At 41.7% G+C, this 17,603-nt stretch overlaps 1 protein-coding gene across 2 annotated transcripts in view; it reads right to left on the minus strand.

Annotated features, from left to right (window-relative positions):
• Window positions 1–5,290: 5,290 nt before the first annotated feature.
• LOC139420731 (CYFIP-related Rac1 interactor B-like) overlaps window positions 5,291–17,603 on the minus strand; it is a 57,004-nt gene continuing 44,691 nt past the window's right edge. The window contains exons 7-12 of one of the 2 annotated variants that reach the window (XM_071170962.1): window positions 13,435–13,512; window positions 11,216–11,332; window positions 10,987–11,066; window positions 6,889–7,015; window positions 6,712–6,782; window positions 5,291–6,067 (exon numbers count right to left, since the gene is read on the minus strand). In XM_071170962.1, the coding sequence (XP_071027063.1) occupies window positions 5,998–6,067; window positions 6,712–6,782; window positions 6,889–7,015; window positions 10,987–11,066; window positions 11,216–11,332; window positions 13,435–13,512 (543 nt within the window). In that variant the 3' untranslated portion in view covers window positions 5,291–5,997. The remainder of the gene's footprint in view (window positions 6,068–6,711; window positions 6,783–6,888; window positions 7,016–10,986; window positions 11,067–11,215; window positions 11,333–13,434; window positions 13,513–17,603) is intronic. The other variant, XM_071170961.1, reaches the window with a different exon arrangement.

A 17,603-nucleotide genomic window follows, 5' to 3' on the forward strand; every position in this document is an offset into this window, starting at 1 on the left:
TTTCAAAACTTCCCTAGATTGACCTCTGTCTGCCCATTCAGTCACCCTGAAATATAGCCAACCACAACAACTGTATGCCAATCCTTGCTCAGAGAGCTGTGACAATGCAAGCCACATGGTGACAGACTCCTAAACCCACAATGAGTGATAGGGGTCATGTGAAAGAGATGTACAAGACTGTGGGGTGTGACCAACAATATAATTCACTATACCTCTGGGGAGCCCTCATCCAAAGGGAAGCCATGATGACTTGTCCGTCTCTCTGTGTGTCTGCCTCTGTAAGTATGTTCTGTTCGGTTAGCGGGAGACCCTGAAGGTCATCATCTCCTCTGTTATTTTCTGTTCTCTAGCCCATCTGCTTGAGGTGAGGTGGGGAATCCACAATCGGGAGCAGAGTACCCTAAAAACACCAGGGAGTTGCATGGTACTGTACAGGCTAACCAAAATCGCATTTAAAGGAAATTTGCATTTTGTAATGTAACATCTTGTCAATTATTATCGAATTGTTGAATATTGCAGCATATTGGTCATGAATGATGCACAACCAAACCAAAAAAAACAGCAGTAAAAGACCGTTAGATCTCGATCTGACTATTTTCCCACTGAGAAAGGGTATGCAGATATCACAGTGATCCTTTCTACTGTAGCCCCATGGGAGCCTCACGATAACTGATGAGAGATGAGAGGAGAGTGGAGAGGTACTGCATTGTGGGTCACAGTGGGAGAGGGGCCTGAGAAGAAGAAGGTTGCCACGACATGCTGGGAGGTTGTCAGGGTGACGGGGTGCCATTCTAAGGGAGATGGTTCCACACCCAACGAGCGTGTCGAACATTTTGCATCTGAACTGACCTGAGGTGCTTTGATACAGTTGCATGGCCAGCCAAAGGCTACACATTACATTTTCACTACACATCCTAGACTTTCTCTCTCTCCTTTCGATTTTCTCCTTCCCTCAAGGACATCCAAAAAATGCAAGACCTCACCCAACACCAACCTGCTCTCCCTCTCGCTCCCTTCTTTATTCCTTTCCTTGTCCTTCCTCCTCCTCTTCCCATCTCTGCCAGTGCAGTGATACTGCAGAGCTGAGGGACACACCCATCAACATGCTGCTCTCCTCCTCTCTCTCTCTCTCTCTCTGTCTATCCCTCTCTCTCTGACCCTGAATGTTTCTCTAACATACTGCAGAGCTGAGGGACACACCCATCAACATGCTCTCCTCCTCTCTCTCTCTCTCTCTCTCTCTCTCTCTCTCTCGCTCTCTCGCTCTCTCTCTGTCTATCCCTCTCTCTCTGACCCTGAATGTTTCTCTAACATACTGCAGATAATACCGCAGTGCCCACCCAAGGACTAGCACCCTCTCTCACTCTCTCTTTCTCTCTCCGGCATTGTCATATAAAAGAGAAGCCAGTTTGGAAGAATTTCAGTGTTTCTCCTGTTAGGGTCTTCACATTGTTTTTGCGAGAATGTGAGGAAAAAAAGTGAATGTACAGGGAGGATCCCGAAAGAAGTGAGCAATGTCACTGGAATGCCCTCTACAAGGAGAGGGAGGTATACTGATCATTCTCTCAATATTTTTAGAATGACCCATCAGGAGGAGAGGATTATTAAACAGGAAAGCCAATGAGTCAAACCTGGTGACACATTCTGTGAATGGGCGGACATGGAATTTATTTGATATCCTGTTCATATTTTCAAGAAGAGAAGTAGAGAGCTTGGGAATACAAGGTTCCATCTGCAAAAAGACAATTCTGAGATAATTGGCTTCAAAGTTCCAAACCCGCATTGGTTTGAATGGTGTCAGCAATTTTTTAAATCTTGTATTCTTATGAAGATAACAACATAAATTGTGGGTATATATAGAGTACTATATAGGTCGAGAACATTGAACAGAACAAGGCAACTGTATGTCAATAACTCAATTTTGACAAGAATGCAGTGCCATGAAAGGGAAATCCAATTTTAAAGTTCAAGAATCAAGCATGATATGAAACCGTTTGTTTATGGCCTCAAATCTCTACTCTCTCTCTCTGACCCTAAATGTTTCTCTAACCTACTGCAGACAATACCGCAGTGCCCACCCAAGGACGAGCCCCCTCTCTCACTTATTCTCCCTCTCCCTCTGGCCAATGTCATATTAAAGTAAAATATAGTTTGGAAGAATTTCAGAGCGTTTATACTGTTAGGGTCGTCACATTGTTTATGAGAGAATGAGAGGAAAAAAGTGAATTTAGAGGGAGGATCCCAAAAGAAGAGAGCAGTGTCACTGAAGTGCCCTCTACAAGGAGAGGGAAGTATACCACAGATGTTCCATTATATTAACCAGATACTCCATTGGCCACTGAAAAGAAATGTCTTAAAAAATGGAAGGCAGTCAGGAGGAGGCAAGATCAGGTGGGACCATTCTAGCCAATGTGAGAGCAGACACACGTGTGAATAACCTCAATGGTTATCCAGATCCTTGGGACATCCATACCCTCCATTGAAGTTGAAATGTAATGGTTAAGGCACTGTAATGGTTAAGGTACCGGTTAAGGTTAGGGTTTAGAGTATGGAAGTCCCAAGAACAGCACTAATAGGCACAACTTCTAAATAAAGTTGCCGGGTTGTCACGTGTCCTAATTATATCAGTATACTAGTAATAACCTAAGCATTACACAACTTCGATAAAAATAAATAAACCTCACGTAGCAAATAAGCCATTCCATTTCTTGTTGACAAATTTCGACACTCATTGACCTCCATACAAAAACTTCTCTCTTGGTGACGCAATGTTTTTTATTTTAAATACGCCACCTGTTGCAGAGTTATCCCTCTCGCTTGGCCAGAAAATCTAAATGGTATTTTTGATCTTAATTTATGGTTAGGTTTAGGCATAAGGTTAGCAGTGGAGTTAAGGTTAGGTTTAAAATCAGATTTGAATTAGAGGAATTGTTGAAATGGGCGTAATTTAGCCATAATAGCGACTTTGTGACTGTGTTAACTAGTGACTACTTGATCATTCTCCCCATGTTTTTAGAAAGACCCATATGAGGAAAGGATTATAAAACGGGAAAGCCAATGAGTCAATCATGGTGACACATTCTGTGAATGAATGGGCGGACATGGAATTTGTTTGATATCCTGTTAATATTTTCAAGGAGAGAAGTAGAGAACCTGGGACCATAAGGTTCTATCTGCAAACACATGATTCTGAGATAATTGGCTTGAAAGTTGAATGGTGTCAGCAATTTGATCTTGTATTCTTTTGAACTTAACACGAACTTGGGATATGTAGAGTACATATAGGTAGAGAACATTGAACAGAACAAGGTTATGTCAATAATTCAAATTTGGTCAAAGAACAAAAAGAGCACACAAAATTAGAACTGTCAACGTTGAACTAAGTGCCATGAAAGGGAAGTCAAATTCAAACATTCAAGAATCCGACATGATATTAAACCATTTGTTCTGGCCTCAAATCACTACTTCTTTGACGTTTTCTCATCCGTGTCCTTCAAAAAATACATGAAGAAATCAAAATGATGGCAAAAAATATAAAATGGCTCCTTTATCTTGGAGCCAGATTCAATAAAACCTGCATTAGCAATGTTTATGAAGCATCTTTCTTTAGACAACTACACCTTGCGCCAACACATATTTTTCAGAACTGGAAGCGTCGACCTGCTGTGAGTAAAATAATGTCACACTATGTCTTATTTATCAAGCGTCTCAAAGTATGAGTGCTGATCCAGGTTCAGGTCCCCCCTATCCATGTAATCATATTCATTGTGATCCACAAGGCATCCTAAATCAGCACTCCTACTCTTAGGCCCCTGGTCTAAATCAGTTACCAAGAATAGCAACGACCAAACATTGCAGACCCCGAGGACCAGAGTTGCCCAACCATGCCTTATACTGAAGAAATGGTGACCTCTTCTGGCCCTGCCTTCCCATGTGTTGTGTGTGGATAGACTAACTGGTGGGGGCTAATATAGCTTTGACTGACTCATCTGTTGTTTCCCTAGCAGTTTATTGCTGTTCCATTAAACTGGAACCTCCATAAACAAATTAATGTTATTCTTTTCAGCAAGTCTTTTTGGTGAGTCAAACGTCCCGTAATGTACACTACATGACCAAAAGTATGTGGACACCAGCTCATCGAACATCTCATTCCAAAATCATGGGCATTAAAATGGAGTTGGTCCCCAATTTGCTGCTATAACAGCCTTGACTCTTTTGGGAAGGCTTTCCACTAGATGTTGGAACATTGCTGCGGGGACTAGCTTCCAATCAGCCACAAGAGCATTAGTGAGGTCGGGCACTGATATTGGGCAATTAAACCTGACTCACAGTCGGCATTCCAATTCATCCCAAAGGTGTTCGATGGGGTTCAGGTCAGGGCTCTGTGTAGGCCAGTCAAGTTCTTCCACACCGGTCTCGACAAACCATTTCTGTATTGACCTCGCTTTGTGCATGGGGGGGGGATTGTCATGCTGAAACAGGAAAGGGCCTTCCCCAAACTGTTTCCACAAAGTTAGAAGCACAGAATCATCTAGAATGTCATTGTATGCTGTGGCATTAAGAGTTCCTTTCACTGGAACTAAGGGGCCTAGCCCATACCATAGAAAACAGCCCCAGACCATTATTCCTCATCCGAAAAACTTTACTGTTGGCACTATGCATTGGGGCAGGTAGCGTTCGCCTGGCATCCGCCAAACCCAGATTTTTCCGTCGTACTGCCAGATGGTGAAGCGTGATTCATCACCCCAAAGAACGCGTTTCCACTGCTAAAGAGTCCATTGGCGGCGAGCTTTACACCACTCCAGTCGACACTTGGCATTGCGCATGGTGATCTTAGGCTTGTGTGCGGCTGTTTGGCCATGGAAACTCATTTTATGAAGTTCCTGACAAACAATTATTGTGCTGATGTTGCTTCCAGAGGCAGTTTGAAACCCGGTAGTGAGTGTTGCAACCAAGGACAGACGATTTGCACTATGTGCTTCAGCACTTGGCGGTCCCGTTCTGTGAGATGTGTGGCCTACCACTTTGTGGCTGTGCCGTTGTTGCTCCTAGACTTTTCCATTTCACAATAACAGCACTTACAGTTGACTGGGGAAGCTCTAGCAGGGCATACATTTGACAATCTGACTTGTTAAAAAGGTGGCATCCTATGACGGTGCCATCCATTAATTTGAAGGGGTGTCCACATACCTTTGTATATATAGTGTATTTCGTTGTCTAGAAAATGTTTTTCTTGCTTTAGCTAAATTTGACTACATGGTGTTTTCTAGAAAAGATGCAGGGTAAGCACAGAGTCATTTGTAGAAAACAAGAGTTCTCCGTTTATTTTTTCCAGCGGCAACAGTACAGACTCACAACTTTAAATTGATTTGCACACGTCGCAGTTTGAAATGTCCAAATTAAAAATACAACACAACTATGAAAAATGGCATACACTCAAATCACACTCAAAACCTATAAAAAATATAAAACATTAACAGTACTATGTTTTTAATCATCTTAATTCGGACAAGTACCATTCAGAGAACAAAACATTGAACACAACTGAGCAAACAAATAAAACTTGAACCATACTTTTTTAAATAGAAGAAATACGTCATTTCGTCATGCAGAAGATGTAACATTAAATAATAAATCAAACAAAAATAATATATATTTCTCTATATAGCTCTCTTTTTAAAATGTTCAAGTCAAAGCACTTCCATCTCTTACACAGGGAAAAACTCAAATCATAAAAAAAAAAATAACTGAACTCACAATGCTTTCATAGCTGCCATCTTGTTTTATGGCCTTCATCGAAAACATTTAAATCTCAGCAACATCTTTTTGGCACATAAAATACGTGCATAATGGCAGTAGCATTTTGCATTATAAAAAGTGCAGCTCTTTCTCCATTTAAAATAAAACAAAACATTCTGTGCACCGACGTAGTTGGGAGAGGGCATCGATGTCTCCCGAAACCGGCATGAGGCGAGCGGTTGTTCCAGGGTTTCAGTCCTACTGCTGCTGCAGCATGCTCTTGATTGTCTTGTTGGTCGATTCGTCATTCAAATGCTTGGTTGTGTACCTGCGAGAGACAGATGAATAGACAGACCAGACAGAACGATCAGTGCCAGGATCTGTGAATGTAACACGACTGCTCTTGCAGAGAGTGTGAGAAAGCCTTGATGACAGTATCACAGCTCTGAGCTTTGATTTCCAGTCTGGCGTTCTCCCCTTAGAGACAGATGTGCAATCCCAGAAAGACAGAAAGAAAGAGAAAAGAGGGCTGGAGGCTTTGACCCAGGAGTGACCTCACGTGACTGGAAGAGAGTGACTGAGCGTGCCCGAAGGACCTGATGATGTGATGTGCAGATGTGGTTAACACGAAAATGGCGGTGTCAGCTGCGAACAGCTGCGAGAGCGTGAGCCACTTAGATTTAAGAAGAGGGCAGGGCACCGGGGCTCAAAGAAATGTAATTCTCTCTGATCTTCAATAATCTAAAACTGTGGGATTCCACATTTAACACAAACAACATATTATTTTAATACCTCTTAACGTGTTGAAAAAAAAACAGAATAATGAAGGAAAAGTGGCCAAATATGGCTGTATATAGTAAGTATGCTACTGTCTGTTAAAGTGTGAGAAGAAAAAGGTTGCAACAGTATTCTGTAAAACATATTCTCTGTTAAAGAAAAGCATTGTTCAGCTATGGACAAGGTGGGCCTTACCTGAGAGCGTTTAAAAGGCCTTCTACGCTGTTGGGCGGTTGATCTCGGAGGACCTTGATGCACCCTTTCATCTGTGAAGCAGAAAACACCATGTTGAGATGAATCAGTGTTGTGCTTGTGTGTGGCCAATCCTCTGGGACTGGGAGCCTTGCGGACATAGCTCCACCCTGCACTCACATCAATCTTGGAAGACTTGGAGAAGGCTCCGACAGGATGCACATAGTCATAGAGGATGATGACGCCAACCATGACGCGCAGGCAGAAAGAAACCGTCTCCTCACTGGTGAAGCGGCTACGGTATTCCCTGGAAACACAGAAAGGCAATGAGATTGCTGATCAGGGATAATGTTTTCCCTGTCCATATAATAGGAAGTCCAATCAAAAACGCATATTTTGACCAATGGGTCAAATAATATGCTAATGGTCCAAACCTCATGTCTCTATCATAATCCGTTCAAAGTTATTTGAGTTTTTACCCTTGTAGGATGTCCAAAATTAGGGTGACTAAATCAATGGAGGCCAGAGAAAGAAAGTGGTTAAAAATCAGGAAAATCATTATGTCAGTTACACTGTGCGAGAATTAAGGTTAACTGAGGACATAAAACAATATAAAGGTAAGATAGATATTGATTTTGAGACATGGCATGTAGTATTTTCATATTTTAGTGTACACTTTCATCTCATTTCTCATTTCTCATTTCGCTATTACAACCCACAAAAACAACTTTGCAGATGACCACCACAACATGAAAAATCCTAAAGGTTGCTGCTCAGAGCTCTGTGATTATTATCGGATGTATTAGGTTATGAAATGCAATTTTTTTTTAGATATAATGTTAATGATATGTTAGAGAAAGACAACACTGAACAATTCAGAACATGAACAATCATATTTGTCTAAGTAACATTTATTTTCTAACATAAAGATGTGAAATTTCATCACCAAAGTACATTTTTCACCCGCTCTGTGCAGCGTGGAGGGACACCCTACACCAGGGTTCCCCAACTGGCGGGAAATTGTATTTGTCCCCTCAAGTTTTTTGTGGGACATACAATATTGTAAAAACATTAGCAAATCAGCTCGAATCAGGTGATGGAACCGGTTCAGGGAACAGAACCGAAAAACGAAAAGTACAACATTTAACATTCTGTTAAAATGGAACATATTTCAAGTTAAACTGTAGTTTGTTTGTATCCTGTTTAGTGAATAATTACGGTGAGTATTAATGGAGTTTGGGCCAAAAGATAGTGTACAGTGCCATGAAAAAGTATTCAACACCTTGGCTTTTTTCCTATTCTGTTGCATTACAACCTGTAAATTGATTTTTATTTGTACTTCATGTAATGTAACAAAATGGTCTAAATTGGTGAAGTGAAATGAAAAAAATTACTTATTTAAAAAAAATAAAAAACGGAAAAGTGGTGCGTGCAGATGTGGTAATGCTATGAAGCCCCGAAATAAGATCTGGTGCAACCAATTACCTTCAGAAGTCACATAATTAGTAAAATAAAGTCCAACTGTGTGCAATCTAAGTGTCACATGATCTGTCACATGATCTGAGTATATATTCACCTGTCCTGAAAGGCCCCAGAGTCTGCAACACCACTAAGCAAGGGGCACCAACAAGCAAGCGGCACCATGAAGACCAAGGAGCTCTCCAAACAGGTCAAGGACAAAGTTGTGGAGAAGTACAGATCAGGGTTGGGTTATAAAAAAATATCAGAAACTTTGAACATCCCACGGAACACCATTAAATCCATTATTTAAAAAAATGGAAAGAATATGGCACCACAACAAACCTGCCAAGAGAGGGCCGCCCACCAAAACTCACAGACCAGGCAAGGAGGGCATTAATCAGAGAAAACAAAGAGACCAAAGATAACCCTGAAGAGCTGCAAAGCTTCACAGCGGAGATTGGAGTACCTGTCCATAGGACCACTTTAAGCCGTACACTCCACAGAGCTGGGCTTTACAGAAGAGTGGCCAGAAGAAAATAAGCAAACACGTTTGGTGTTCGCCAAAAGGCATGTGGGAGACTCCCCAAACATATGGAAGAAGGTACTCTGGTCAGATGAGACTAAAATTTAGCTTTTTGGCCATCAAGGAAAACACTATGTCTGGCGCAAACCCAACACCTCTCATCACCCCGAGAACACCATCCCTGTGGGGATGTTTTTCATTAGCAGGGCCTTGGAAACTGGTCAGAATTGAAGGAATGATGGATTCTTGAGGGAAATATGTTTCAGTCTTCCAGAGATTTGAGACTGGGACAGCGGTTCACCTTCCAGCAGGACAATGACCCTAAGCATACTGCTAAAGCAACACTCAAGTACACCAGAAGAAACCCATCCAACTTGAAGGAGCTGGAGCAGTTTTGCCTTGAAGAATGGGCAAAAATCCCAGTGGCTAGATGTGCCAAGCTTATAGAGACATACCCCAAGAGACTTGCAGCTGTAATCAATGCAAAAAGTGTCTCTACAAAGTGTTGACCTTAGGGGGTGAATAGTTATGCACGTTCAAGTTCTGTTTTTTTGTCTTATTTCTTGTTTGTTTCACAAAATATTTTGCATCTTCAAAGTGGTAGGCATGCTGTGTAAATCAAATAATTTAAAACTCTATTTTAATTCCAGGTTGTAAGGCAACAAAATAGGAAAAATGCCAAGGGAGTGAATACTTTCGCAAGCCACTATGATAATTTGGAAAGGTTGACCTAGTCAGATAAGAGGACATTTCCTAGGATCAAAGAGCAGAGTCAGGCCCAGAATGAAGATTCTCTCTTGAGCTTTTGGGTCTCAATTCCTTATTTTAAAGAGGTTGCAATAGCAATTTTCTTTTTGACAATGGGAACCGGTTAATAATGTTATTTAATGTTACGGGATCATTTTTTTCTTTCCCCTAAGAGGGGCTTTGATAGGCTCTTTGTTGTGTTTTTTGGTGGAACTGAAAAAAATGTCCGGAACATAAAATAACGTTATTAAAAGGTTCCCATGCTTTGAAAAGAATGGTTCTGTTACTGAACAGTATGGATCACTTTGCTTACCTGTTCTGATTCTGTTCCTAAATTTTTTTTGTTATTTTACGTTTGTTCCCTAAACCGGTTCCAACCCCTGGCTCCACTTTATTTTCAGCAAACTTAACATGTGTAAATATTTGTATGAACATAAGATTCAACAACAGACATAAACTGAACAAGTTCCATAGACATGTGACTAACAGAAATTGAATAACGTGTCCCTGAACAAAGGGGGGGTCAAAATCAAAAGTAACAGGCAGTATCTGGAATGGCCACCAGCTGCAGCCTTTACAACAGGCCTACAAGCCCTCAGTCCAGCCCCTCTCAGCCTATTGTGGACAGTCTGAGCACTGATGGAGGGATTGCGTTCTTGGTGTAACTCGGGCAGTTATTGCCATCCTGTACCTGTCCCGCAGGTGTGATGTTCGGATGTACCGATCCTGTGCAGGTGATGTTACACGTGGTCTTCAACTGCGAGGATAATCAGCTGTCCATCCTGTCTCCCTGTAGCGCTGTCTTATGCGTCCCACAGTACAGACATTGCAATTTATTGCCCTGGCTACATCTGCAGTCCTCATGCCTCCTTGCAGCATGCCTAAGGTATGTTCACGCAGATGAGCAGGGACACTGGACATCTTTCTTTTGGTGTTTTTCAGAGTCAGTAGAAAGGCCTCTTTAGTGTCCTATGTTTTCATAACTATGACCTTAATTGCCTACTGTCTGTAAGCTGTTAGTGTCTTAACGACCGTTCCACAGGTGCATGTTCATTAATTGTTTATGGTTCATTGAACAAGCATGGGAAACAGTGTTTAAACCCATTACAATGAAAATCTGTGAAGTTATTTGGATTTTTACTAATTATCTTTGAAAGACAGGGTCCTGAAAAAGGGACATTTCTTTTTTTATGTGATCGTATACAAATGTGTGATAGTATACAAAAGTTTATGTGATCGTATACAAATGTAAGGAAGGTTTGAAATGATAATTTTTTTGTTAAATATTATATTATAATTCAAATTCTATGTAATTATGTTCCGGTCTCCTGATCATCCGCTCAATAAAAACAATTTTAAAAAACGGCCTGTGGCTGAGTCTAGTTGATGATCCCTGCCTTATACCATTGTCCTTATGATCTTAAAGGCAAAACCGATCATAGATCAGCACTCCTCCTCTGAGAAACTAAGAATATGGGCCCAGATCCACGATTCCGCAGACATTGACATTGTCTTGATTTAGTGAGGAAGTGGATGGGATCACTTACGGCGTTTCCAACATGACTTTGCACACACTCGCCATCGTGCTTAAGCAGTCTGTCGTGTTCTCGATGGGCAAGTTCTTATTCTAGGCCAACAGAAAGAGAGACGGGATGTTTTTTTTCTACAGTAAACCACATTGTTGCATTGGTCACTTCAATTATTGATGGGCAATGTGTCAGATATTACGGTTGTTAAGTAAGGAAGCTGTTGAAACCACTTTCGATGGGATCTTACCTCTGAGACAAACTTTGTCGTGCAGTCGCTTAACGTCTTCAACATGGGCGTGGCATCGGCGTAGAACAGAGATATCCGATTGGCCAGCTCGTTGTTGACTTCTTTCTCCCCCTCTGTCTGAAAAACCAAGGAACAGTTCATCAATGTTGTCACTTTACAAACATTGAATATTATGGAGAAAGTAGACGCTGGTAGAGAAATACTGTATATTCAGTAACGGTAAAGACAGAACCTTTATTCTCTAATGCAGAATAATATGAATAATCCTCTGGGACGTCAAGACGTGTCACATAGAAAAAGTATCACATTTGAATAAGAACTAATATCTGTTCTGGTGGAAAATACAAGTGTTGTGTCTTTGTATAAAATGTCTGAGCGATTCCAGTAGACAGTGCCTGAATGCTGAGAATTAAGTAATGCTCTTCTGTACTGCTGGGCTGGAGAAAGTTTTCAGTGCCTGTCTATGGATAGACAGCGTCCCAAATGGCACTCCATTCCCTACATAATGCACTTCTTTTGACCAGATCCCCATGGGCCCTGATCAAAAGTAGTGCACTTTATAGGGAATAAAGTTGTGTCATTTGAGACGTAGTGACGGGCTAGCAGTGACAGGTCTGGGAACACTTGTTAATGGCAAAGTCACATAGGGGGAATAAAGCTACAGATACATATAGTGAACAAAAATATAAACGCAACATGCAACAATTTAAATGATTTTACGAAGTTACAGTTCATATAAGGAAATCAGTCAATAGAAATAAATTCATTAGGCCTTAATCTATGGATTTCACATGAATGGGCAGGGACGCAGCCAATCAGGAGTTTTCCCCCACGAAAGTGCTTTTTTACAGACAGAAATACTCCTTGTCCGGATGTGGTCCTGGTCTGGCATGGTTACACTTGGTCTGGTTGGCCGTACTGCCAAATTCTCCAAAACGACATTGGAGGCGGATTATGGTAGAGAATTTAACATTAAATTCTCTGGCAACAGCTCTGGTGGACATTCCGCAGTCAGCATGACAATTGCACACTCCCTCAACTTGAGACATCTGTCATTGTGTTGTGTGACAAAACTTCACATTTTAGAGTGACCTTTTACAGTCCCCAGCACAGGTGCACCTGTGTAATGATCATGCTGTTTAATCTGCTTCTTGATATGCCACACCTGTCAGTTGGATGGATGGATTATTTTAGCAAAAGAGAAATGCTCACTAACAGGGATGTAAACAAATGTGTGCACAACATTTGAGAGAAATAAGCTTTTGGATGGAACATTTGAGATATATTATTTCAGCTCATGAAACATGGGACCAACATTTTACATATTTTTGTCCAGTATAGATAAAAAAAAACCCAGGTGCGCGTCTCGAGAACACGGGGTAGATTGCGTTTACTTTATTCACTAAAGAACTACTGAAAAAATTCAGACCTTTCTCAGATGTCCTTGGTCCTATTGAAAATGGTATACTTGCTGTCATTTTGAAGTAGGGGTGTGAGGATAGGAGGCTGAATTGCCATGCTATCGCAAGAAGACATCTCATCTGAATAATACAGCATTTCTAAAATGTTCAAATATCAGGAGACAAAATACTGACCCCTGAGGTACATGGAGTTTAGAGATGATACAATTAATTTGTACTGCCTTTAAATGTATTTATGATAGACTTAGTGCAAGATCTACTCATGAAATAGTTATCATATAGCCCATAATGACCCCTTATAGCTTGTAATGTTAATGCAGGATGAACACTTGGCCCCCTGCTGAGTTTAATGAAGCAGGAAGAGGACTGGGGCACAGGGTCTGTCTGGGTGGTTTCCCTTAACACCAGTGTATCCCAGAGGGTCTGTGGTGCAGACCCCAAACTGTTCTCAGATCACGTTCAAACTGTTCCACTGAGGCCTGTGAGTCCCAGAGGGACTGAGGACATGCTACTGATCTCAGATCATGTATATGGTGCATGTCGCTCCGCTCCGCCACCTGTGCTCCAGTGAGCGCCTCAAACTCCCTTTGAGTCCCCAGTGGCTCAAGTAAACTATTTTCAGACGCGTTGCATGCGCACAAAGGCTGACATATTGTGCGTTTGTTGACGGACAATCATCTTCGTTGTCCAAAAATCGCTGACTTAATCTGTCATTTTCGGACACCAAATATCTGTGGCCACAGCCTCAGGGGTAAAGGACCATCAGCCCCTCAGATTAGAGTTCAGTAGTCAGCTCACCGGTGTATTGTTGATCCGCATGCGGCTCAAAGTTCTCCTGTAATAGCTGAAGTCATTCTGGATGGCAGGGTTAGTCATCTGCAACACACGGATTAACATGTACATTACAAACAGAAAACTCTCAGGACTTTCTGTGTGTGTGTGTGTGTGTGTGTGTGTTTCTGAAGTTAGAACAACACACAGCATGCGACAGCAGATGTCCAGCTCTCTGAAATAGTCCATCATGACAGGATGTTTAAGCAAACAAGGCAGATACATTGCTAGGGATGGATATGGAATGAAAAGGACATCGATAGGATTGAATCTTCTATTTATTTATATCCCTTCATATTTCCTCGCTTGTCCTTTATAATAGGACACATTTATTTTCAACTGTCAATGAATGAAATACTTGTTAGTTCCCTTTAGCAGTGCGGCAGTGGTTCAATATGTTTGGAAGTATGAAAGAAGTGTCAACAACACTAAGGATGATAAGAGGCTACTGGAGACGCTCTTCTTATACAGATAGTGGAGGTTAGCGATTACAATACAGACATGAGATGGTGCTCCTTTACTACTGGGACCACCAGACAAAGGGAGGATAGCGGTCAGAGGTCACAGGTCAGGCCATGAGGTGACACTCTGATATAGGGGGGAGGGAAGGGGTAGCTAGTGCCCCTATGTGATTAGCTATAGAACATTGGTGACATTCTGTGATTTGGCAACAGAACCTCAAATCTTACTTTGTCGAGTAGGCACACTCCATCTTAAATCTCTAGAGGCAAGACGCAAACAAAGAAGCGCGGCTGCCCTGCTTCCTTCCACAAAGACGATCCTTAGACCTTGCCTTGAGTGGAGCTTACCTTTAATAAACCACTGGCCAATCAGTGGGCCCCATCCAGCACATACACCTCCTGCTCCTCCAATGTGCTGAGACACCTCCCTAATTACCCCTAGAAACACGCTATTAACCCTGGCCAGCACGAGAAGCAGGGTAATCCCACCACAATAGATTGGTACCTAGTGCCAATGGCTAGTGCCATGCCAGCCCATTTCACCAGTGAGTGGCATTAAAAACACGACAGGCGGGTAGGCGGGTGGGTGTTCTAACTAGGTCAATGCCTGTCATCGGCGTATGGGGAGTGAAAAATGTATGAATGGTGCCTGGCATGACATCTTGCACCCCCTTACTTTCACGCTTTTAGTGCCCATGCAGGATATGGGGGTACCAGGCAGGAGGGCTAGTTAATTGGGGCATCGTGACGGAGTGCCTGGGGGTGTCAGGATGCTAGTTTGAGTAGAAGTGTGTGTGTGTGTGTGTGTATGCGTGTATGCGCGTGTGTGTGTGTGTATGCGCGTGTGTGTGTGTGTATGCGCGTGTGTGTGTGTGTATGCGCGTGTGTGTGTGTGTGTACATTTCACTCTGACGCCTTGCGAGCTGGATGAAAACTCATTTGATTATATCTGACGTCCATATATTAAGGACTCCCTGACACATTTGCTAGACTATTTGGCCAGGCGATTGTAAGTGGAAGATCTGTCTGTAAGTCAAACAAATAGGCAATCTGTGGGTTTCTACTAGAGGTCGACCGATCATGATTTTTCAACGCCGATACCGATAATTGGAGTACCAAAAAAGCCGATACCGATTAAAAATCGGCCAATTTTTAAAATGTATTTATTTGTAATTATGACAATTACAACAATACTGAATGAACACTTATTTTAACTTAATATAATACATCAATAAAATCAATTTAGCCTCAAATACAGTGCCTTGCGAAAGTATTCGGCCCCCTTGAACTTTGCGACCTTTTGCCACATTTCAGGCTTCAAACATAAAGATATAAAACTGTATTTTTTGTGAAGAATCAACAACAAGTGGGACACAATCATGAAGTGGAACGACATTTATTGGATATTTCAAACTTTTTTAACAAATCAAAAACTGAAAAATTGGGCGTGCAAAATTATTCAGCCCCCTTAAGTTAATACTTTGTAGCGCCACCTTTTGCTGCGATTACAGCTGTAAGTCGCTTGGGGTATGTCTCTATCAGTTTTTCACATCGAGAGACTGAAATGTTTTCCCATTCCTCCTTGCAAAACAGCTCGAGCTCAGTGAGGTTGGATGGAGAGCATTTGTGAACAGCAGTTTTCAGTTTTTTCCACAGATTCTCGATTGGATTCAGGTCTGGACTTTGACTTGGCCATTCTAACACCTGGATATGTTTATTTTTGAACCATTTCCATTGTAGATTTTGCTTTATATTTTGGATCATTGTCTTGTTGGAAGACAAATCTCCGTCCCAGTCTCAGGTCTTTTGCAGACTCCATCAGGTTTTCTTCCAGAATGGTCCTGTATTTGGCTCCATCCATCTTCCCATCAATTTTAACCATCTTCCCTGTCCCTGCTGAAGAAAAGCAGGCCCAAACCATGATGCTGCCACCACCATGTTTGACAGTGGGGATGGTGTGTTCAGGGTGATGAGCTGTGTTGCTTTTACGCCAAACATAATGTCTTGCATTGTTGCCAAAAAGTTCAATTTTGGTTTCATCTGACCAGAGCACCTTCTTCCACATGTTTGGTGTGTCTCCCAGGTGGCTTGTGGCAAACTTTAAACAACACTTTTTATGGATATCTTTAAGAAATGGCTTTCTTCTTGCCACTCTTCCATAAAGGCCAGATTTGTGCAATATACGACTGATTGTTGTCCTATGGACAGAGTCTCCCACCTCAGCTGTAGATCTCTGCAGTTCATCCAGAGTGATCATGGGCCTCTTGGCTGCATCTCTGATCAGTCTTCTCCTTGTATGAGCTGAAAGTTTAGAGGGACGGCCAGGTCTTGGTAGATTTGCAGTGGTCTGATACTACTTCCATTTCAATATTATCGCTTGCACAGTGCTCCTTGGGATGTTTAAAGCTTGGGAAATCTTTTTGTATCCAAATCCGGCTTTAAACTTCTTCACAACAGTATCTCGGACCTGCCTGGTGTGTTCCTTGTTCTTCATGATGCTCTCTGCGCTTTTAACGGACCTCTGAGACTATCACAGTGCAGGTGCATTTATACGGAGACTTGATTACACACAGGTGGATTGTATTTATCATCATTAGTCATTTAGGTCAACATTGGATCATTCAGAGATCCTCACTGAAGGGGCTGAATAATTTTGCACGCCCAATTTTTCAGTTTTTGATTTGTTAAAAAAGTTTGAAATATCCAATAAATGTCGTTCCACTTCATGATTGTGTCCCACTTGTTGTTGATTCTTCACAAAAAAATACAGTTTTATATCTTTATGTTTGAAGCCTGAAATGTGGCAAAAGGTCGCAAAGTTCAAGGGGGCCGAATACTTTCGCAAGGCACTGTAAATAATGAAACATGTTCAATTTGGTTTAAATAATGCAAAAACAGTGTTGGAGAAGAAAGTAAAAGTGCAATATGTGCTATGTAAGAAAGCTAACGTTTCAGTTCCTTGCTCAGAACATGAGAAAATATGAAAGCTGGTGGTTCCTTTTAACATGAGTCTTCAATATTCTCAGGTAAGACGTTTTAGGTTGTAGTTATTATAGGAATTATAGGACTATTTCCCTCTATACCATTTGTATTTCATTAACCTTTGACTATTAGATGTTCTTATAGGCACTTTAGTATTGCCAGTGTAACATTATAGCTTCCGTCCCTCTACTCGCTACCTGGGCTCAAACCAGCAACACAATGACAACAGTCACCATCGAAGCAGCGTTACCCATGCAGAGCAAGGGGAACAACTACTAGAAGGCTCAGAGCGAGTGACGTTTGAAACGCTATTAGCGCGCTAACTAGCTTGCCATTTCACTTCGGTTACACCAGCCTCATCTCGAGAGTTGATAGGCTTGAGTTGATAGGCATAAACAGCACAATGTTTGAAGCACAACGAAGAGCTGCTGGCAAAACGCAAAGAAAGTGCTGTTTGAATGAATGTTTACGCGCCTGCTTCTCCCTACCACCGCTCAGTCAGATACTTAGATACTTGTATGCTTGTATGCTCAGTCAGATTATATGCAACGCAGGACACGCTAGATAATATCTAGTAATATCATCAACCATGTGTAGTTAACTAGTGATTATGATTGATTGATTGTTTTTATAAGATAAGTTTAATGCTAGCTTGCAACTTACCTTGGCTTACTGCATTCGTGTAACAGGCAG

This window comes from Oncorhynchus clarkii, chromosome 11 (genome assembly GCF_045791955.1).
Source record: "Oncorhynchus clarkii lewisi isolate Uvic-CL-2024 chromosome 11, UVic_Ocla_1.0, whole genome shotgun sequence".
Lineage (NCBI taxonomy): Eukaryota > Metazoa > Chordata > Actinopteri > Salmoniformes > Salmonidae > Oncorhynchus > Oncorhynchus clarkii.